Source organism: Hyperolius riggenbachi, chromosome 7 (assembly GCF_040937935.1).
Source record: "Hyperolius riggenbachi isolate aHypRig1 chromosome 7, aHypRig1.pri, whole genome shotgun sequence".
In the NCBI taxonomy this organism is placed as follows: domain Eukaryota; kingdom Metazoa; phylum Chordata; class Amphibia; order Anura; family Hyperoliidae; genus Hyperolius; species Hyperolius riggenbachi.
The window spans coordinates 231,673,052-231,697,734 of NC_090652.1; the positions used below are offsets into that span (position 1 = coordinate 231,673,052).

At 42.7% G+C, this 24,683-nt stretch overlaps 1 protein-coding gene across 3 annotated transcripts in view; it reads right to left on the reverse strand.

The window, feature by feature from the left end:
* Positions 1-24,683, reverse strand: part of SPAG16 (sperm associated antigen 16) — a 1,402,284-nt gene that overhangs the window by 1,121,420 nt on the left and 256,181 nt on the right. For all 3 annotated transcript variants that reach the window (XM_068245386.1, XM_068245387.1, XM_068245389.1), the window contains exon 10: positions 21,996-22,129. In XM_068245386.1, coding sequence (XP_068101487.1) covers positions 21,996-22,129 — 134 coding nt within the window. The remainder of the gene's footprint in view (positions 1-21,995; positions 22,130-24,683) is intronic.

Here is a 24,683-nt window from a genome sequence, read left to right on the forward strand (position 1 = left end):
ACATGAATTTGTAATTAGTCACATTTCTAATTAGACACACACACAAACACACACAAACACACACACACACACACACACACACACACACAATTACACACACACAAACACACACACACAAGCACACACACACACACACACACACACACACACACACACACACACACACACACACACACACACACACACACACACACACACACACACACACACACACTTTAATAGCACAATACTACTAAAGCAATTTTCTGGCTTTCATTAGATTACTGTATTCAGTCCCTTGCCCCTGTAAAAATAAGTACTGGTAGAGTAGTGTTGTGTGTTATAAACTGTTTTTAGATAATATTCAGCAATCACATGACTTCAATGCCATGTACACGCTAACAATTACTGACGTGCACAGAGTTCTACCAAAGACAGCTTGGAATAGAGGTCATATAGTGCTGTACAGTCGTGTTGCTAGCCTACTGTCTGTACTTTACGGTTGCTTTTCCAAAAAGCCAGTCTGCAAGGCAAGGTTCAGTATACTAGCGGGCAGTCTGGGGCAGTCCTCTTCTCATTAAACGTTGGGAGCTATATTACACAATGCTTTTTCAACACAGAGGAAGAATGAGGAAGTGTTTCAGTAGCATATTGTACTAATGGTACTTTCCTTGTATTAATGAGGGGCTAGGTAATCTGATCTATAAAAATCCTGAAGATCTGCTTTAAAAATATACATAATTTTAATACAACTTAGTGAACCTGAGGTGAAAGTACACTGGCGATAAAAACAATTCTATCCTCCTACAAATGACTTTTTTTTACACTATCCCACGGTTTTATTTTATGTTTAAAAATTTACAAAGTAGATTTAATGGTGAATTATGTCTGCTCGATGGCATTCCATAAAGTGTCCCAGAGCTAAAATACAGTAAATGAACCACTGACCTTTGTTTTATCTACCCCCTGTACTCAGAATTTGTATTCTGCAAGAAAAAGTTTTATGAGAGTAATTTCTTATAAGTGATGATTATGCAATAGTCCCACAAGGATCCAACCAAAGAAAAACTGTCATTTGCATACTCTATGCATTCTCTAAGACTGAATTGCGCATGCACAGACCTCTCACTCTGGCGGGTGTCATGACGTATACCGTGCGCTACGGGGTGCGCACGGGCGACTTCAGTGCGAAGTCGCTGATTAACGGAACCGCCAGGGGGATCGGGAGGGGAGCCAGGAGGACGCCGGGGTACCTCACGGGCTACAGGGGGCTTGAGGAAGAGCCAGGTTAGTCCAAATTGCGGTTTTAGCCTGAGCTCAGGGTCCCTTTAAAGGATAAACATGGATTGAGGAGACACTAAGCATCACGATTCCTGCTAGCAGGGTATTTGCTGATCACATTTAGTAGCATATACAAAAGGTCAGGACACAGATATGCAATGAATTAGTGTTTAATATGAACAGTGCTATATACAAATATAACAATCGCAGTACAGAATCATCAAGCAGAATCGCCATCAAACACAGTCCAAGATCAAATACACACTAAGATCAAAACCCCTAAGATATTACATACGCACAGAGCTGCAACTAAGCTAGCCTATGTATGTTCAAAACAGGGTTAAATAAATACACTCTAGCTAATCTGGGACACAGACAAGCAACAGAGCAGGGCAAGATAGGACGCAAGCCAAAGGCTCACACAGACAGACTGGAAAGATAGTATGTAAGCCAGAGACTTACACAGACAGTTAGACAAGCTGGAAACACAGAGCAGAGCAAGGAAGTGGACCAGCAAGCCGTAGTCACACTGACACGAGAATCTGCAGAGTGTGAAGGGAGTGGCCAGCTTAAATAGAAACCAGCAGCCTGGCCAGACACCTGTCGAACAGAGACATGTGTAACCCGTGATACTCCATCTAGTGGTGAACCTGTTAACTGCAGGCAATCATGAAAAACAAACAGAGCCACCTGCTGGTGACTTGTGATGACACCAGCAGGTGAAGCAGGAAGCAACAGCGTTTGTGACACTAAGCCACAGTGGCCAGATGTCTGTATCAGGAGATTCTAGGTAGGTCAGCCAATTTAGCATGTTTAAGACAGTTTCTGGGCAAACAGTTAAATGTTTTAATGTGTGTACAAGGTTACTGACACCAGAAGGTTATTGACACCAGAAGCAAGTGTTTGCGATCATTTCAAGTGACAGTTTAGGTACAATCGCTGGATTGCCTGCTGAGCAGCCAGTTCTATCGTATGGAGAGAGAAAGAGGGATGGCCTGGAAGTGCCCCACCCACTGAACAGTGTTTATCTGAAGGTTATCCAACGTGACAAATAGCTGAAAGGGAGGCCAGGCTATGTTAGAGGTCACCAGAGGAGAACCAGAAGAGAACCAGGCAATAAAAATCCATAAAGTGTACACAGCTTTAAACTATTACTTCTTAGTAGAAGCTACAGGGAGATTGGATGAGGTTCCAAAGTCCCAAATTATCACCACATTTGCAAATCATAAATTTCAGAACAAGATTAGTTAGGTGTTATCCGTGTGTGACATCTAATTACAGTTCTGTAGTTTACAAAACAAATCTGATACACTGAATAATAAATACCCCCTAGTAAAAACAGCTTAATATGTTCAAAGTAATCAAATTCATTTTACTGGGTTAAACAGGGAAGGCACAGTAGAGGTAATTTACTAAAGGGGATATGCTGTGGAGAGCAGTGAAATTAGCCTGCTTTTACTGAAAACAACCAATCGTGTTCATTGAAGTTCCTGTTTTTAAAGGGCATTTGCAGTGAGAGCAACATAGATGCCTTATCTTAATCCATTTTATAGAACAAAACAGTTGCCTCACAAGCATGCTAATATTTTGGTTTCAAGCAGGGGATGGGTAATAAGCATAGCAGCTGTAGCAGATATAATGAGGCCCTGGAGCAGGGTGGGCCCAGATAGTCCTTAACCACTTGCCGACCGCACGCTTATACCGTGCGTCGGCAAAGTGGCAGCTGCAGGACCAGCGACGCAGTTCTGCGTCGCCGGCTGCAGGCTAATTAATCAGGAAGCAGCCGCTCGTGCGAGCGGCTTCTTCCTGTCAATTCACGGCGGGGGGCTCCGTGAATAGCCTGCGGGCCGCCAATCACGGCTTGCAGGCTAAATGTAAACACAAGCGGAAATAATCCGCTTTGTTTACATTTGTACGGCGCTGCTGCGCAGCAGCGCCATAAGGCAGGTCGGCGATCCCCGGCCAATCAGCGGCCGGGGATCGCCGCCATGTGACAGGGGACAGCCTGTCACTGGCTGCACAGGACGGATAGCGTCCTGTGCAGCCCAGATCACCAGGGGGGCCAGGTAGGAGAGGGAGGGGAGGGGATTTCGCCGCGGAGGGGGGCTTTGAGGTGCCCCCCCCCCCGCAACACCCGGCAGGCAGGAGCGATCAGACCCCCTCAGCACATCATCCCCCTAGTGGGGAAAAAAGGGGGGCGATCTCGATCTGGTCGCTCTGCCTGCACTTTGATCTGTGCTGGGGGCTGCACAGCCCACCCAGCACAGATCAGCTACAACAGCGCTGGTCCTTAAGGGGGGGTAAAGGGTGGGTCCTCAAGTGGTTAAAGCACACATGAATTGGGAAAAAGTTGGTTTTCTACTCACCTGTGCTTTTTGAGCAACCCCACCCCCCTCCCCCTTCCAGCTTTCAGGTCCTTTGGTGTCCTCCAGGGCCCCTACCTTGTGCCATTGCCTCCTCAAAAAGATCTTTTATTAGCGTGTACTTTTTGGCTTGATAAAGGACAGATCTTCCGTCCGAAAACAAATTTGTCGATAGCAGTTACACTTTTCCCGCTGAGATATGATGCAACATTGGTGCATATTCGCTATGTTGGCCATCCTTTTTGCAGTATGAGCTACTTATTGTACATTATGAGCTATAATAACTGAAGACCTCTGCCAGATCAAAGTTGGCTACTTTGTTTGGGCTGTAATTAAAGAGTGAAGTTTCATTCAAACTCTGGTGCTGGTCTTTACGTTCTTGGATACAGATAAGTTGACTTGTGTCTAACCACTTGGGCCCTTGCACAGAGGACTATTTTAAAGGGTAGTGCCATTCACTACTGTGTGTGTTTCTCAAGCGTGCAATCCAGTGGCGTAGCTAAGGAGCTGTGGGCCCCGATGCAAGTTTTACAATGGGGCCCCCCAAGCACTCTATACATAACAATTGATACGGCGCACCAAAACCTGCCAATGGCAACCACTGTGCCAGAGGTGCAAGAAGGGGATGGGGAACAGCTGGTTTATGGTTACCACTTTTCAGTGTATCTATAGAAGTGATTATTATGAGCACAGGACCAATAGAGAGCTAATACTGTAGTTGAGGGAGGGTCCTTCAGGGCCCCTCTGGCCCAAGGGCCCCGATGCGGTCGCTACCTCTGCAACCCCTATTGCTACGCCCCTGGTGCCATCCATCTATTGAACTGCAGGGCTTTAGTCCATGCATCAACTGCAGTGGAAGTGGTGGCTATTGTACCTCCGATATGCTTAATGTTGACACTAGTTGAAAAATCTCGACCTTAGGATAAGTTTAATTTGAAGAAAGGACCTGACTCTGCCCATGGCCAGATTTATACTCTATACAATGCATCTAGTACAATTTTCTTGTTGTTCCCCTTCCATGTGCAGCCCCCTCATCCATATATAACATCCATGCACAGCAGCCCTTTCATGTACAGCTCTCTTGGGGCAGCAGCACTCCCCTTCTATGTATTTTTGCCCATTTGCAGACACTATTTTACATTTGTAGCCTCCTCTTCCATATGCAGCAACTCCTCTTCCATGTCTAGCTGCCCTCTTCTATGTCCAGCAGCCCCCTTGGGCTGCAGCTGCCCAGGGCCCAGGCCTTTGTTGCCTTTCCAGAAATCCAGCCTTGACTCTGCTACATCTGTGCTTGAGAAACTTCCCTCCATAGTCCAACCAAATTGACATATGGTAAAATGCTGGTGTGCTGAAACATTCACTACTTCCTATCATATTGCAGGAACTTCAGAAGAACAGAAACAAAAGAGTTATGCTAAACCCTTTATATTAGAAAAGAAAATAAAGCCATAAGAAAAAAGAAAATTAAGAGGTGATGATTGCACATACAGAAGCTTGACTATAACGTATGGCTTCGTAGCCTACTTAATCTTCTATGATCCATTCCAGAAAATGTATTTCCCTGTTGTGATTCTGTAAGAGTTTGCAATGCATATATATTTGCAGCCTCCCATCCCTGAGGACTTGGCAATTCATTACCAACTGTTACTTTAACGAGGATGCTCTAAATGTTATGCTTGTCCTGCTTGCTGAAATACCAGACGAACATATGTCATGATATAGTGCAACAACATATGTAAAGATATTTTACAAATAGAATACTAATAGTAGAAAACTTGGCACACTATTAGTTGTGCAATTTTTCATTGGCTGTCAGAACTGTGCAGCCTTAGCCAGTGGAAAAGGGTCTGCTCTGAGCATCTGGTGAATTGTTACTTGGAATAATTAGATATAATGGTGGCCTAATCCTCCTCTAAAACAAAGGATAAAAAAGGTCCATTGAGCGCACCAGTAAAGCTCAGTTAATCCCAATAAATCCTTTCTATTTGCTTTTTTTCCCCTTCTCTTCATACTGATACAGTGTACAAGAGCAGATGTTCCTCTTCCCTTGCGAGGTAATTACAGGATACTCGATAGTGGAAGAATAGAATTGGAAGCCCAATCAAATCGTGTGATATCCCCCGTCCCGACAAATGCTCTTTAAACCTGTTCAGTCTGACAGATAGAAATTTCCCTGCAGGCACAACTTCTTTGGATGATACAGAAGCCTATTCCATCTCTCAGCATGAGAGCTTATAAACATCAGGAACATTGTACACTAAGAGGGGAAGAATATTAGACGGACAGGAGATGTGGCGCAAAAATTGTCAAAAATACAAATGTAGAAATTTTGTGTTTCCATGCTTAAAGCGTACTCAAAGCGGATTAAAGTAAAAAAGTGAGATGCTTACCAACGACCTCCTTGGTCCCAACCATTGCTGGCATGCATGGAACATATCCGTCAAGAGCTTGACACATATGTTTACATGGTCATGCACCCCACCGTGTACAAGCGTGGCCGTACTCCACTTGTGCAGTTAGCTGAAGCTGCTCATGCCCTAGCGACTCCATGCTACTGCGCAGTAAGGTCACAATCTTAAAGAGGGTCTCGGGCAGCGGCAGTAGTGTCTGGGAGGACCTTGGAAGTTTTAGGTCAGGGCTGTCTGACTCCAGTCTTTAAGGGCTGAGGTCCTTACATTCAGTGGCATATCTGTAGATGTGCAGGCATGGCTCATGGTATAGGTGCTGCAGCACCATGGGCGCTATGCCTGCACTCCTCTTCTCCCTGTATGCTACAGCACCCATTTCCCCAACCCAAACATACTTGCAGTGGCAAACCTCAGATCAGAGCCGCTTCCTCCTCCTCTTCTCCCTCTGTGGTTGTACTGCACAGCGCCCGCCTCACAGATGTATTCGCAGCGGGAGACCTCAGCAGAGACCTGAAGGCAGAAGCGCAGCCAGCACAGTGATCGGAGGATTTCATATGCAGGAAATGATTTCATTAGTTACTTCCGGCACTCAAAATGTGCACCGCGATCACTGTGCTGGCTGCGTTTCTGCCTTCTGATTTCCGCTGAGGTCTACCGCTGCGAATATATCTGTAAGTCGGGCGATGTGCAGTCTAAACATGGAGGGAGAAGAGAAAGAGGAAAGGGCGCTGATCTGAGGTTTGCCGCTGCAAGTATGTTGGGAAGGTGGGCACTGGGCAGCATGGAGGGAGAAGAGGACGGGGCAATCAAGGACGGCTATCTATACTGTGAGTATTTGTACTGGGCAACAAATTTAGCTTCCTATGTGGGGGAGGGGGGGGGCTGAATGTGTGTATATATATATATATATATATACTGGAAAACACATTTCCCTTCCTATACTTGGGGAGGGGTAATATTTATACATTTGCTTTCCTATGCTGGCAGGGGGAGAACTGCTATTATACTTGGGACATATTAGCATTCTTATACTGGGGGATGTCTAATTTAACTGGGGTGGGGGGCTATTTAGGGGGAGAACTATTTATACTTGGGACACATTTGGCTTCTTATACAGGGGAGTGTCGCTGATGTTATATACAGTATACTGATGTTCTGATTATACTTAGGGACACATTTAGCTTTCTATACTGGGGGGGGGGGGGGGTGTACCATTTATACTGCGGGGTTCCATTTATACTGGGGAACACATCTGATTATCTGGAGTCAGGTGATAACTTGATTCTTTTTTCTGGAGGCAAGTGACTACTTGATACTATTATCTAGAGGCATATAATTACTTGATCATTCTATCTGGAGACATGGTTTCTGGAAGCATGTGGCTATGTAAAGGACACCAGAGCTGAAAGCAATTACAAAAACTCGGGAAGCAGGTATGTATAGGAAGCAATCCTCATGCTCACGGCTCTCCCTGATCTCCTCTGTCCACCTTCGATCTCACCTAAATGAACCCTTCCGCCACTTCCGCGAGGGCGAGTCATGCAGTAGTGTGCAGGCACTGGCCCAGCTGCACGTGTTCTAAGATGTGTAGCCCTACTAAGAAATCGCCTGAGCTCCCTTTCTATTATCCTGTACTGCGAGTGTTAAAAAACTAGTGGGGGGGGGGGGCACAATTTCAGTACTTGCCATGGGCACCATTTTACCAAGATAAGGCCCTGCTTTTTGGGACAGCACAAATTAATTAATGGGACTGAATCAGATAAGCTCTGGTTCATCAAAAAAACTAATTTCTCCATTTCTCTAACTAGTTCTTTAACATAAAAAATACAGAAATTAAAAAGTAGTTATATTCAATGGACTCATATCAATTACTGCAAGTGGATGCAGCTGTACATTTATGAGATATTCTAAAATTATGGCATGAACACTATAATTAGGGGGCATGATTACAGACAGTGTTACAATTTTGCTAGTTTAGTTAAAGGGACCCAGTATGAAACCGCATACAACATTGTAGCACCCTGTAACTCGATCACGTCGACTAATCTGTAAGAAATAGGGGACCCAGCGGGAAACACTTAAGTTAAAATTGCACAGCAGGACCCTCGTTGGCAGCGTTTGGCCACTGGGCTTTGGGCATGGTACTCAATTCGGCTGTCTCTGCTTGTGCAACTTTATTTAACCTATTCAGTTTGTGGCTAAGATAGTGTTTCCTGCTGAGTCCCCTATTACAAATTAGTGGAAGCAACCAAGTTGCCACAAGCAGGAAGCCGTCATGGGTCCCCTCAACTAGACTAGTAGCCTAAAATGGGGGTGTGGCTGGGGCAGTATAAAAAGGCACACAATAATAACTAGAACTATAAAAGGTAGCACTACATTTGGGGTCAGTACACTAAGGATGCACTGTAATAAACAGCACTATGATATGGAGGCAGGCTAATGAACGGCACTACAATAAGAGTAAGATAATAATAAGCTCTATCATTAAAGGAGCTATAACAAAAAGCATGACAAAGCTGGCCTAAATTGGCCTAAAATTTCCTTTTAAGCAATACCAATTGCCTGGCTGTCTTGCCAATCCTCTGCCTCTAATACATTTAGCCATAGACCCTGAACAAGCATGCAGCAGATCAGGTGTTCCTGACATTATTGTCAGATCTGACTGGATTAGCTGGATGCTTGTTCCTGGTGTTATTCAGACACTACTGCAGCCAAATAGATCAGCAGGGTTGCCAGGCAACTGGTATTGTTTAAAAGGAAATAAATATAACAGTCTCCATATTCTTCTTACATCAGTTGTCCTTTAAAGTGTACCTGAGACAAAAACAGTGTCAGGTACCATACTTACCTAGGGCTTCCTTAAGCCCCGTTAAGGCCACTCGGTCCCCGAGTCACTCATGTCCCCCGCTGGTCAGCTCAGTAGCCTGGCCGAGTCGTGCTTAGTCACATATGCCCGGCTTGGCCGTGCACGTGCTCTCATTGTGCTCCTGTGGCCGGGAGCTTTCTGCACCGTCTCGGCCAGGCTATTGCGCCATCCAACAAGGCACGAGAGCGACCCAGGACCAAGTAGCCTCAAGGGGTTTAAGGAAGCCCTAGGTAAGTATGGAACCTGAGATTGCTTTCATCTCAGGTTCCCTTTAAGGAGGAACATGGAATGCAGGGTAAAAAGGGAGAATGTTGCAACTGAGGAAAAACTGGCTAACTTCACCCATGTTTAAAGATCATGTCTCATCCAAAATGCATTATTGATGGGAATACAAATTTAACTAAAGAACCAAAAGAGGATATTTCTGTTTTTCAAATTTCACCTATCTTGATAAGTCAACCCCCAGTCTTCCTTGGGACCCCAGAAGTTACAAATAGATCAAGGGGATCCCAAGCAACCGCTAGGGGCCCAGATTGTACTTGATGTGTTTACTTTTAACTTTTCTTTGTTTCTCTACCCTCTGACTTTGGGCTTGATTCACTAAGACAAATAGCATGCCTTATCAAAGTTAACACGCATTATCAGAGTAGCATACGAACCCTCAGGGGCTCAGGGCAGGACGAGTGGAGCTCTTGTCATTGCCAATTAGCAGGCATAAGTTCGTATCGCTTGCTATGCTACTCTGATAAGGCGTATTAACCTTGACAAGGCATGCTATTCGTCTTAGTGAATCATGCCCTTTGTATCAGTTCCCATGGACTACATACAGTGTACATCGCATAGAAATGTAAATTGACCAGTCAACTCATATCCATAAGGTAGGGGCAGGTACCATTGCTCAAGAGTACCTAGATCTAAAGACCCTATGGAAATTTTGCTATGGGGCCTCAGCTATTCCACTGGCAGAATACATTGATCATTCCTTATAAGGACCACTAACCTCAATACATTGTGTTAATTACTAGTAGAAACAGAAAGTGTTTTTATATTCCATAAATGGCAATACGTCCACTCTTTGGCCTTTTGCCCCAACACTCCAAGTCACATCAAAATTAATTTAAAAAAAAGTAAAATGAAATGTAATATCTGAATTTGGAAGGAACATTTTTTTCTATTAACCTTTGAGTGGAACATAATGAAATGAAATAAAATTTGCCCGTCATGAATGACTAAGATTTTATTCAAGTGCAGATAGATGGGATGGTGGTGGCAACCATGTATGAACACATTGATATAATATATGTCTTGCAATCACATATTAAAATCTTTTAAGGGAAGCAAAACTCCAAAGGTTGCATTAGGCTGACACTGAAGAATGAGTGGTTAGCTGGCACACCGCAGTCTGCCGTTTTGTGCTCAAATGTCTGCTGGAAGAGAATTCTGAAAGCCAGTATCGACATTGTCTAATCCTGCCAGAAAATCTCATTAGGGCACAACAAACTCTCAGCTTCTGCAACAGGTGTTGACAAGAATGAAAGCAGAAAAGCACAGAATAAAAATGCAGAGAACGCACAGGAAACGCTGAAATTACTACTTCAGTATTTTCCTCCATAACACCAGATGCTGAGAAAGACCACAAGTTTCCGTTAATGAGGTTTGTAAAGTCCAAACATACGCAGCTCTTAAATCTTCAATAGTTAGTGGTACACGCATTGCTGTCAAAGTATATATTTATGGTAAATGTTATCTTTGAAAAGATCTGAGACTTTCACATCGTTACACATTTTTGTACTTGACTTTGATCACTCTAAGGTAGAAAAACATTTGTTAGATAATGAAATAAGAAAACTATGATGATGTCCAAAAAGAAATCTGGTGACAACTGTTTCTCTCTGTGTTGTATATTGTTCATACATTTTCATAGTTTGTTACCTATACATCCCTTAAAGAGGAGCTGTTAGGTATAAGGTCTCAGAGAAAATAAACACATATATCAGTAGCTAAAGATTGGCTGTACTTACATTACATATGCATTTCACTGTCCACGTTTGGATTTCACAGAATTTGTATATAGTATATGCAGAGATAGATGCTCCTGACAGCTCATGGCAGGCTCCATGTTTTTCTGTCAAATGTGTCGTCATGTCCTGCCTGCTTCCTGATCACAGATAAGCTGGTACTAAATAACACAGTGTGCAGTGAATATTAATGATCCATGTGGCTAGGAACAATAGCTGACTCCTGCAGTGTACTCTGCCCGAGATTTATCAGTGCTAGGGATTACAAGCTGCTGTACCGTCTCATTAGCAGCCGAGGGGAGAGCCCCAGAATGCTTTGTAGTATGATATGCGGCTTGCGTCTTCTTAAGAATAACAGACTTGCTGATAAGCACACATCAAAGGTAACTGAGATTTTTATCTTCACTAATTGCTTTTGGGCTTCCTTCTAAACTGTTTAACACAGGAGAATAGAGGTTTAAATTAGCTTCTTCAGCCTGACAGTACTCTTTAAAGTCACTGGGAACCGCTTTATAAAAAAAAGAAACCAGATACTTACCTAAGGAGAGGGAAGGCGCTGGGTCCTAATGAGCCTTCCCTCTCCTCTCCTAGTGCCCGCGGTGCTGCGCTGTCCCTGGGAGCAGTATTTGACTAAATTGGTCAAATACTGCTCCTTCTGCTGGCAAAGGTGACTTCGGAAAGTCTTCGGGAGCCGGAGTATTCCCGAAGACGGGCCACTCCATACTGTGTACACGCGAGCGCCCTCTATCGCGCAATTGCGCATGCACAGAATGGCGCTGCCTGTGTTCGGGAGGACTCCGCTCCCGAAGTCCCCAGCGGCGGGGGATTTGAACGGGGGAGCCAGCGCTGCACCGAGGGCACCAGCAGAGGAGAGGGAAGGCTCATTAGGACCCAGAGCCTTCCCTTTACTTAGGTAAGTATCTGGTTTCTTTTTTTATAAAGCAGTTCCCAATTACTTTAAAGGTAGCCCAAGCCAAAGCTTGGGTTCAGAAACACATGCTGTCTTTGGTCCTCCGCTACCCGGGACCCTCCAGCTGATCGTCTGGCACGAGCATGGCCGTGCTACAGCACGGCCGCACCTGCTCAGTAGCTCAGAGACGTTCATGCACAAGCGGCTCTGGCTAACTGTGAAGGTGTGGCCATACTTGCGCAGGAGCAGTATGGCCATGCTTGCGCTTAAAGAGTAGTGTGGCCCTGACCCTTTGGAGGGTCCACAAGCAGCAGCAGAAGACTGGAAGATGCCGTGGACAGCCCAGAGGCTTCCTTCTTCTTAGGTAAGTATGTGATTTCGTATCAGCTTTAAGTAGAACCCAGTAAGGATATGATGCTAGGTTAACTCGCTTGGATATTGAAATTAGACAAAAAAGAGATCACGGGAGCCAAACCTGGTGCATTATACTGCATATGCCATTAGGCAATGTTGTGATCGAAATTATACTCACAAGCTTGGGATGTCCACCAGACAACCACTGAGATAATTTTAGAAGTGTTTTCTTTAAAGCACCCCGCCCACTAGAATGGGGCTGATTTCTTTGTCCACTATTGGAGCCTTTGAACATTGCGTGTGAGTTTGAGTAACAACCACTTAGGTTCCCCTATGGGGGTGCTAGTAAACTGCAAGAAGGAGAGGAGGCTAGATTATCTTCTCATAAGAAAGTTCAGTAGTTCAAGATTTATCTGTATGGGAGTTGAATAAATATTAAAAATCTGAGTTTAAAATTTTCACAGTTTCAGGCTAGGCTCACAGTGGTTAGTTGTATAGCGCACATGTTATGATGCATTATAATGACGGTGAACTGCAATAGAGACTGGACATAGACTTAAATACAAAGCCTGCATGCAGCGAGTTATGCTGGCCACTAACGATACAATCTTTTTCATCCAATCTTACCATTTCTATGTAATATAAGGTAACTGCCTAAATTATCCATTCAATACATTAACTCAGTTTACCCTTATACTACATAAATGTGTTAAAATTGGATGAAAAAGATTGTATCATTAGTGGCCACCTTTAGAATAATGTGATCAGTTACAGAGCAGTACTGTGACCAGGCCCACAGAGTTGTATGGGCAGTAAGTTGATTATTCTGCAACGCAACTGATCACTGTGAACTAGGCCTTCAGAACCCAATGCTAGTTTTTTTCTACCTTTAAAACTAAAATAAAAATATGGGATTCCTGAAAAGTCCTGTTTAGGGTTAGGACTTCAAGATACAATTACATTTGATTTGTGCAAGGAGATACAGTATGTACCATTTGGTAGGAATGATACTTGCTTCTGTTTTAAATTTCCACTCTGACATTCTGATGCCCCATCATTCAGGTGACATGTCTCTCAACACTGTACCTCCAACAAAAAACAGCATTCCTATTCACATACAGTAAACATGACACGTTAGGACATGGGGTGCACTTTAGTCACCGCCACCTGGATCAGTTTATGCAAATGCACCATCTATTTTTTTACAGTTGTTTACTTCCACCAATGTTTGAAACAATACTCTCAGCTTCAGGTCTTTTTTTTAAATTAAAGGACCACTCCAACAAAAAATTAAGCAGTTAAAATCCGCCAGAACCAACAGGTTTTGGACTAGTCCATCTCTTCATTCTCAGTACTTCCTGGGTAGCGGCTTAGCTTCTGATCGGAGGAAGCTGACAGAGGCGGCGGAGCCATGAAATGGAGGAGGCGGGCAATGCTGATTGACAAATGCCAGGTAAACAGAAGGCTAGCGACAATCTGGCACTATTTTTCAGGGGGGACAGCAGAGCAGAGGGGGGACTGGCAGCGGCAATAGAAGAACACAGAGGTATGTCGTTGTGCAGAGAACATGTCTCTGTGTCCTTTCATCTTTAGAAAATCCACTCAGGGTTCTCTTTAAAGGACCATTCCAGTGAAAAAAGTAAGCAGTTAAAATCTGACAGAACTGTCAGGTTTTGGACTAGTCCATCTGCTCATGGGGGATACTCAGGGTTTTCTTTTTTTACAAAAGCATTACCTTAATGGCAGTTGCTAAGTCATTGTGCAGAGAACATACCTCTGTGCCCTATTAACTTTAGAAAATCCGCCTTGGGTTCTCTTTAAGCAAAATTGCCAATTTCTGATAGTTATCACGTAATACTGAAGAACGCCAACTGCAGCAAAACGAAAAACACATTTTAATATGGCATGTAATAGGGTGATGTTTACAGTAGCAGTTCCACTCTTTCCCCTGCCAAACACATGGCCCCGTTTTCACTTGGTAGTTCATGTTTCTGGGCGTGTCTTTCATGTACAGCTTTCTGTACACCATGCCTATTTATACCCATCACAAAAAAAAGTTATCTTCCTTAGCTGCACAATGCAATTAGCTGCACAAAGGCATACGATGATAGAACATCCAGATGATGAATTCAGACTTATTGCCGTTAACCAAAGTTGCATGTGAGAATGATTAGTCGTTTCAGACCTATTGAGTGACAAAGATGACGTCAGCATCTATGTAAAAAAGGCACATTTGTGCTGGATAATGCCACTTGTAGAATATTGGTAATGTTACCGATATTTTACTATTGGACACTTAGTATTGCAATAGTAGAATATTGGTTTTTATTATCAATATTTTACTATTTGGCCCATAAAATGCAACAGTAGAATATTGGTAATGTTACCAATATTTTAATATCGCTTTACCTAACTAACCTCTCACACTAACACTATGCCTGTACTTACTCCTAACACTAACTTACCCCTACCTATGCCTAACACTAACAGTTTGTGGATATACATAATGACTGAACCCCTGGCAACCTATCACTTACCCCCGCCTATATCTGGAGCTTGGCTATGTAGGAGCCAAACTATGTGTGCCTCTTTCTCACTCCCTAAGCTGATATCAGGGGTTCAGCTATCAAATTTCATATACAAACCCGTGGCACCACTTAAAACCTTTTGTTGCTAGCATGTGCCACTGACTCCTTAGCCTGAGTTGGTCTCAGTGGTGTAAATACAATTTATGGCATCCCCAGCAAAACTTTGATGTGGCCCCCTAATGTTCATACTCCTTCCCTTGCCTCCCCTTGGTGCTCTTCAAGGCCTGGGGGCTCATCTTACAAGGGTGGCCATCAGGGCCAGAATTGTACATTTTACCGCCCAAGGCCCACTGTATCTCCACTGGTCTTGAGCACACCTGTCCTGTGCTTCCCCCATCCTGTGCTGTGCTCAACTGCTCTACCCTGTGGAAGCAGGACGGCCACAGACTGGGTCTGTGACCACTGTGGTTTACGTTTGGCAGTTTAACTACCTGAGTGTGCCAGCCCACTTCCTGCCCATTGCTTCCTGGTTCCCTAGGCCATGGCCTTTGTGGCCTTGCCTCAAATCCATGGTGGCCATCAGGATCTTCACACCCATAACAGGCGTAGCCATAAAACACCTGATCTGAAGTATAGGGGGCTGGGCCCCCTTCAGCTCTGGTCCCCTTGCTTCTGCAACGGCTGCTCCCCTATAGTTACGCCCCTGAATTGGCTATATAATAGCAGAATTCTGGTGCCCAAATTATACACTGGGTGCTGCATTAGGCTTGTACAGTTTCCAAATTATCAAATGCGCCCAAAGTATTCATTTTGTTGAAGTCACTATCAAACTGAGCTATTTATTTTACATTTGACAAACCTGAAAAGATGCTTTTCATGGTGAAATTGATTTCGTTCCAAAGATCAGTTCACTCCTCTTTTTATACCACCAGAATGGGACCTGTCCTTTCATATACAGCAGCAGCAAAGAATCAAAAGTGCTCAATGCAAGACATATGATAAACATAACCTACTTGTAGTTAGAATACCTAATGGGAAATGCATTTTCATAAACAGTCAGTTGAGTTTATGTGAAATACAATTTAGGTATGTTGAACATTTTGCACATCCCAAGTAACAGATGCTGCATTACGCACTCAGGAAAAAGAAAAAAAAAAAGCAAGGATGTAAAATGACATTTTCAACAGCTCTATTTAATCTACACCATTCGCAAAGGTAATATGATTGCATGGCACTGACGCATTCGGGTTCATTTAAATTGTGATTATTTAAAGCCGAATAAGCATGCAATGCAGAACTGTCAGAATAATTACAATGTAAAGAATTACCCATATATCTCAGAATAAATATAGGTACACTGACCAGTAAATAGTAGACTAGAGGAATTAACTCCAAGCATTGCATTCTATAGCGGTGCTCCTGAATTTGCAGCATCTCTGCTGCCACCTAGTGTCTGTCTGTTAGAAAAGTAATTTTTCATACGATGATTGCTTCTTCCACTGAAGTGTCTGAGTGGAAACTGCTAGATAGATTAGAAAAAAAAACAAACCTACAATTTCATAAAGATGGAGTATGCTTTAAAGTTGAATTCAGAACAAACATAAAAAGGAATACAGTATATGTATTGAAAAGACATTTACTATGTTTGTATATATAGCTTGTATGAATTGCCTGCACAGCTGTTTCACAGTAAGAGAGGAAAAGACAGCACAATGCTGCTGATCGTACACTGTGATCCTCCTTCTGCTAGCCACACACTGGCTGATTGATTTGGTACATATCTGTCACACCAGCAGAATTCGCCTCTAGTGCAGGTGATCACTCTTGTGAATGTGACAAGAGTGATCAGTGAAGCTGCTGTCACATGCAGCAACCTTCCAGTTTATGTCTTAGCATCTACCTATAGAGTGAAGCCTAGGCTGGGCGTACATTAGGGCTATTTGTGGGCGTTTTTGCTGGTAGTGTGGCACACAGAGCAACGCACTTGAAAAAAGGTATAAATTCAGGTATAAAAAAAAAAGGTATAATTCAGTCTGCAAGAAGACTATTTGGAGCTATATATAAAAAAACAACTTTATTAAGCACAAGGACTACGCGTTTCGCAGTTTATAGTCGCTTCATCAAGTCAATAATGTGCCAAAGTAAGCAGTAGTAGAGCTCAGTTGCCTTTTTCTTCACAATTGGTTCACTTAAAGATTCAAGCACCGCAATCAAATCTGCCAGTGATTTATTGACCTCTACAAGCCTGATCGATTACAGTCAGTTTATTGACCAAGAGCATGATTGGGCACTGTAGTAGATCTTCATTGAATGGTAGAAGGGAAGATTGCTGAGAAATCGATGGCTGAACAGCTTTGTGCTGTATTAAAAGACATAAAGTTAGGGGAGGCAGTGGATAAAGTGATATGCATTTTTTCTAATCAGGAAGTAATCAATCACTTGACAGTGTGGGCCATTACCAACCTTTATGACTTGCTTACTAAGAATATTGCAGGTCAACCTATCAGTGTGTGGTCAACCTACCGTAATTCATAAAGAAATCATTAGTATACTGTAGCTTCTTGTGGCCAGATGAACACGTTTTGAGCTGTATATGAAGCACATTAGAGAGAAGTAAAGCCACTTTGCTGGCTCTGCTGTCTGGAAGGACTGCCAACAACGTCAACCCAATCATGTGACTGGCTTTAAGCATTTTGTAAGTATGATCATTACAATGATCTACAATTCGGAGTGCCACAAGGATCAATCCTATCCCCTCTGCTGTTTGCAATCTACATGTTGCCACTCGGTACACTTATCCAACGACATGGCCTGACGTACCACTGCTACGCCGATGACACACAGCTATACCTGTCCTTCAAACCTGGTGGAACAGACCCTACCCCAAAAATAAACTCTTGCTTAGCTGAGCTTCAGGCATGGATGAATGATAACTGGTTGAAACTGAATGCTGACAAAACTGAGGTCCTGTTTGTCCAAAGCCAGTGCTCGCCATCAAAACAGCTCTATCCTAAAGCAACACCAATCAGGATTGGGAATTCAGACATAAACAGCTCCAACCTTGTGCGCAGCCTTGGCGTACTAATCGATGGGGAATTGAGTTTCAGAAACCAAATTTCATCTGTAGTTAAATCTTCCTTCTTTCATCTGAAGAACATTGCAAAGATTAAACATCTGATTCCCCCAGAGGATCTTCAAACCCTAGTCCACGCCTTCATCACATCACGGCTGGACTACTGCAATGCCCTTTATGCTGGCCTCCCCAAAAAAGACTTGCGTCGCCTGCAATTAGTGCAGAATGCTGCTGCCAGATTGCTAACAAACCAGCCTCGCCACTGTCACATTACACCGATCCTTCGCTCACTGCACTGGCTACCAGTAGAATGGAGAATACTCTTCAAGATTGGACTGCTGACATTCAAATCCCTGCACAATCTGGGCCCTGGATACATGAAGGACTTGCTGAAGCTGCACCACACCTCTCACAACCTCAGATCAGCAAGTTCTATAAACTTGGTCACTCCCAGAGTGCACCTCAAAAAATCTGGAGACAGAGCCTTCTGTCATGCTGCCCCTACTCTTTGGAACTCCCTACCACACCCAGTAAAGACAGCACCATCCCTGGAGCTATTCAAATCCAGACTGAAAAGCCACCTGTTTAGCCTGGCATTTCCAGATTTATAAAATTCTTCCCCTGTACCACGATGGTCGGAGCCATGCTTATGCGCTTTGAGTCCCACGGGAGAAAAGCGCTTTACAAATGTTATTTGTTGTTGTTGTTGTTGTACATAATCAGTATGTTAGCCATGTTGTGAGCTGTTTGCTTGGGGTTCAGCTGTAACTGATCACACAATACACAGCCAATAGACTAATATTTTAGTTGCAAATTGGAAACTCATCTGTGCACAGCATCATCACCCAAACCTATATAAGTGCATTAAAAATCATTTTGCTTTAGTTGTATCTATTTCAGCTTGCAGGCAGCTATCCCATAAACATGTGACTGTAGACTCAAAACTGCAACTATGGCAACATTCATCTAGAGTAGAGATTGCTCAGAAATGCCCGTGTTTCTGTACAACGAATTAAAAGCACAGGTAAGAAGTGCTAGCTTTTCCTTGACTTGCCTGAACTAACTGAGTGATCAATAACTGGCTGTGACAAGGACATCCAGCAATTCTGCTGGGGATAGTTTGGCATGGCAGATCTGCACATGCAGAAAAGATAAAACTCCAACTTCACATGAATGTACATGAAACTGAGTTTTATTAGTCACTAAACAGATCTCAGTTTTCATAGCAGAAGCACATGTGATAGGTAGCTGATGAATCGTTACAATGCTTTAAAGGGCACCTGAAGTGAGAGGGATATGGAGGCTGCCATAAATATTTCCTTTAAAGTAATAACAGTTGCCTGGCTATCCTGCTGATTCTTTTAACCATAGACCCTAAACAAGCATGCAGCAGATCAGTTGTTTCTGACATCTCTGCCAAATCTGTTGCATGCTTGTTTCTGGTGTGATTCAGGCACTTCTGCAGCCAAATAGATCAGCAGTGCTACCAAGCAAGTGGTATTATTTAAAAGGAAATACATATGGTAGCCTCCATATACTTTTTGCTTCAGGTTCCTTTTAAGTAACAGATTGGTATGTTAAGGCTATAATGCACAGTGGAGTTAAAGTGTAAGTGTAATTGCAAAGCACACCTAGCCTAAATGCTCTTGTAGCCACTCAATATCCATGAAAAGACCTCTTTCTCAGCCAACTGCACCTGCAGCTATTAGGGTGTAGTGTTTCCAGAATTTGCCTCTTTTTTTCTGTACATATTTTTCAGTGGTCCCTCAAGGCCTCTCCATCTGCCTTGCTAGAGAGAGCAGACATCCCTGTCACTGCAGAAGTCATCTATCACTATATGCCAATGGTGGGAGGGAGCAGCAGTGCAATGTAAATACACATCATATTGGTTGCTGCAAGTTCTAGGCCTCTAGTATCTACAGGTGTGGCCAGGTGGGAGGAGACACTGCCGGAGCCTTAAGAGGGGAACAAGTAAAACGGGCTTGATTTGTAGCCTGAGAAATGGGTGCCCCCATAGGCACCCACGTTAAATAAGAGGAGGAGATAGCAGTGGGAAAGATCCGCGACATTGTAGTGGAACTTTTGTGTTGGACAATTGCAGCTACAGCCGGGACACCGGAGGAGATATCGGTAGGGCAGCTAGACAATTAGCATTGTTTCACAGTTCTATTATATTGTAGCAGTACTTTGGTGTTGAGAATTGCGGCTACAGCTGGAGAGGCTGGGAAAGACGCTGCCCAGAAGAGAGGTGAGTAGAGTGCCGTGATGCCCAAGGATAGTTTTAGGCATTGATGTGGGAAATTATTGGGCATTGATATGGGAAGAGGGGTGTTAGGCACAGATGGGGGGAGGTTAGTGTTAGGTGTAGGTAGGGGGTACAGTAATAGGCATAGATGGGGGAGGTTAGCAGTAGGTGTAGGTAAGGGGTAGGTTGGTGTTAGGCAAAGATAGTAGAATATAGATAAAACTACCAATATTCTACAATTGATTACAGGTGATAGTTGATTATCTGTAAAATTACAGATATTCTACTATCAGCATTGCTTCGTGTCCTTTTTACCGGGCACCTTTATTTAATGTACACATTAGGAGAGGTTTATGGGGACTATGACAACGCTTACGGATAAGAGTATATCTGTTATAGTACATTTGTTAATGTGAATAGCTACTTAAAACTCTCCAGGAATTCTCTTTATCTGAGGGCAAAACTAACTGGAATGCAAACAAGGCAAAAAAAATGTGTCTTCAATGCTTGGAATTTTACATAAGTTCCTATTCTAGAAATGGCAAAAGCCAGATCACATGAGGAGAGGCATAAGAATTATGTGAAGATATGTAAACAGCTTACTGTTGCCTTGGTTGCAAGTTAGTGACATCTTAATGTTTCAGTAGTTTGGAAAAATCATTTATTGCTTCAAATAGGTACTGAAATCGTATTATTTTGCTTGTATACTAATAATACATAAGAAGTATTTTACTTTATTAAAATGAAGATATTTGCACCCAAAATTCATAGTCAGATTGACATTGGAGGCTTGGAAAAAAAAAAATTTTCTTACATCTTAACCACTTTACCCCCAGCGGTACGAATTTCTCCGCCCCTTTTTTCCCTCCTAAAAAACCAGGGACGGAGAAATCCGTACCTTCCGCGCTGCCGCCGCTGTCCGCGCTCCCGCCGCTTGTGCGCGCGCACCCGCCGCTCGTGCACGCCGCCGCCCGCTCGCCCAGAGATCAATGAACGGGAAAATCCATTCCCGTTCGTTGATCTAGCCCCCGCAATGATCTGCTGCTTCTTTCAGAAACAGCGAGATCATTGTGCGTCTCCCAGCCTCCTACTGCTTCCTGTAAGCGTCCTTCCGGACGCTTACAGGTCGCATGTAAACAAACACTCTGTGGCCATCTTGTGGCCAAATAGTAAACTACACCCTAAAAGCATTTTACATACACAAACATTACATTTACACAATAAATTAACTCATTACCTCCCACACTCCCCAATTTTTTTTTTTTTTTTTGTAATTAAAAAAAAAAAAAAATACAATTAAAAAAAAAGCATAAATAGTTACCTTAGGGACTGAACTTTTTAAATATTTATGTCAAGAGGGTATAACACTGTTACTTTATAAACTGCGGGCTTGTAATTAGGGATGGATGCAAAACTGAAAAAAATGCACCTTTATTTCCAAATAAAATATTGTCGCCAAACATTGTGATAGGGACATAATTTAAATGGTTTTATAACCGGGACAAATGGGTTAATACATTTCATGGGTTTTAATTACAGTAGCATGCTTTATTTAAAAACTATAATGGCCGAAAACTGAAAAATAATAATTTTTTCCCCACACTTTTTCCTATTTCCCCATTAAAACACATTTAGAATAAAATAATTCTTGGCATAATGTCCCACCTAAAGAAAGCCTAATTGGTGGCAAAAAAAACAAGATACAGTTCATTTCATTGGGATAAGTAATAATAAAGTTATAGACGAATGAATGGAAGGAGCGCTGAAAGGTGAAAATTGCTCTGGTGGTCAGGGGGTAAAACCCCTCAGTGGTGAAGTGGTTAATGTCTGGATCAAGACCACTTCTATCTTGACTCTGTGTTGCACACAGTAATGAAGGACTGTTGATAAATTGTCCATGGTGATGAAAGTGTATTGAGTACTCACCAGCCCACCAAGCTGGGTAGAAGTAAAGGAGGAAGCATGCCTACCTGCTCACAGCCAGCTCATGTGCTTTTAGGGTGTTACTCAGACTGTATCCATTTGCCTTCAGGAGATGGCTGCTCTTCCCCTTTAGTTGAGCCAAACGAGGGTTTACTCTGGTGTCCGGTGGAAATTCTGAGTCCTGAGAATACATTAAAGTATACATTTACAAACACAGACAAGCGAATGTAATTTAAGAAATGTATGTACCATGTGGAAGAAAAAAGTTATGTAGGAAAAGGGTTCTTTACAGTAAGAGCCATTAAAACGTAGAATATATTACCACAGGAAGTACAGTAGTTATGGCAAATTCTATGAGAAAGAAGAGTGCAGACACAGCGGCGGACATTGGGGGACAGTGTGACACAGGTAAAGTATTAACACACGGGCAGTGGGGGGTCCATCTAACATTTCCATCATGTATATCAGTTGTGATTATTGCAAGCCGTTATCGCAGTTCGCAAGCACGTCGGCCCAAAATTGGTTGAACCGTCATCTTGGTGGCACAGATTTTTATCAAATTCAATAAAAATTATGTAATTTGATGGTCGATCATCACACACATGTCAGATGACTGTAAATCACAATCCTATTCAATCTTGTAGTTAGCAGCCAAAGCTGATACACAGAAGATCAGACAGTTACAAGAGATGAGGCAGAAGAATGGTCAGGCAGGAGAGTCTGTCCAGGCAGCAGACAATACAGTGACAGTGTGTCTTGGGTGGTAAAATTACCAAATCCGGCCCTCCCTTCAGCAGGTATTTCTCAAGCCAGGTGCCTAGTTTGCCTATGTATAGAAACATCCCTAGGCTCTGCTTTGTGGATGAACTATCAGAATCACAGAAAGGTAAGGACAAAATTGCAAGTCTTATGGCAGGTAAGACTTTTTTTTCCTACACTGTGTTTCAGCTGTTATTCATCTGTCAGTCTGGAGTTCAGCCTTAATGATATAGGACTGTGCACAGCTGGCAATCACCTAAAGACAGTACTTAGCTTAGGGTGCAAGGCATATTTCAACTTGTTACTGCGCTAAGCTCCTTTGCAGTGGCTGTTTAATGGCAGGTAACGTGCTGTCAAAAAGGGCGCGCGAGGATTTTACAACTGCGGTTAATGGACAAGCAGCAGTTTATAGACGCTAATTAAAGCAGATATCACAACAAAATGCTGCAGTTGTTTTAAGCTTCATTTGCATTCTTTCCCAATCTACCTTATTAACCTTCACTATTAACAGGTAAATGATTCCAACAAACATATCAGTTTAAACGTTCTCCCATAAGTGAGAAGGATAATGAGAGTTGTCACTTTTTTTTTTTAGACCGCTATCGTTTTCTGGCTTTAAAGCCTCGGGAAAAAAAACGTAATGCAGAGATCGCATTTTATTTGCTGTATTGGATTGCAGCCCTACTGATGGAATAACCTTGATACCCAATTTTTTTCTTTGCATTAATCTGTATAGCATCAAGCTCTTAATGATGTAATTGCTTGTTATTATCATACTGTGCATTCATAATTCTTTCCATATTGTCCCTGGGAGAGAGCCTAGCTGGTGTGCATTATAATTGTTCTACTACAGATATGGAAAACACCCCCTGAGCGATCATAAAGCCGTTGTTTAATGTTCCCACTCCACTCTGTTTATTAATAATAAAAATAGAGGATTCTGGTTTCCACCATGCTGTTTCCCAACAGTGTAAAAAGTACTATAGTGCCGTGGTTATTAAATAATACAGTAGTTATTAAATAAATGACAGCATAATATGATATACAATAATAGCATAAAATGAAGATCTATTTGCTGTTATAGCCTTGGAAGCAACCTGTGGGAATTCTGCTCCTTTCAATTAGACAATTTAAATGTGCACCTGAAGTGAAAATAAACTTATGAGATAATAAATGGAATGTGTAGTATGGATAATAAATAGAGCATTTGTAGTATAGAAAAGAGTCTCATATTTTTATTTTCCGTTTTAAAGCTTCATTTTTAAGATTGCAGTTGCTGTTTAGAATCCACACTCTGCCCTTGAAAAAGCAGCAGAAGTCATGAGCCCTTGAACTTTCCTACAGCAAAACCTAATTACCTCCCCTCTCCTAGACAAAAATCAGCCTTTTAGCTTGTATAATAATTCAGATGGAATTGACAAGCTGTTGACAAGCTTATTTTCATAGATAACAACCCCCAGTGTTTTAACTGTTGCTGTACTTGAAAACAGAAAGTGATTTCAGATACTTTCTTACAGTGGCCATACACTTTTAGATTTGCAGCAGATTTGACCATCAGATAGATTTCTGTCAGATGCCTGTCAAGTAGAATCTGACAGGAATCTATCTGATGTGTGCCACACACTAGGAACAGATTTCCAATATATTTCAGAATGAATTCTATTGGAAAGCAATCTAAATGCATTATTGGATCATTAGATCCAATGCAACTTTATGGGCCATCGACCTGCTGCCAGCAGCAGATCTACCTAGATTTTCATTCCAGTCAGATACATCAAATCAGTTAAAATCTATCGAAATCGGATGCAAATTGATCGATCGGCTGCTTCAATAGAATCGATCAATCGACGGCTGAAATCGACCACTGTATGGGCCCCTTTAGTATAGCTAGTAATATATGTGTACGTTTATCTCATGTACACTTTAAAAGCCATTACTGGACCCAACACTGATTGAGTAGCAGCAGAGGGGTAATT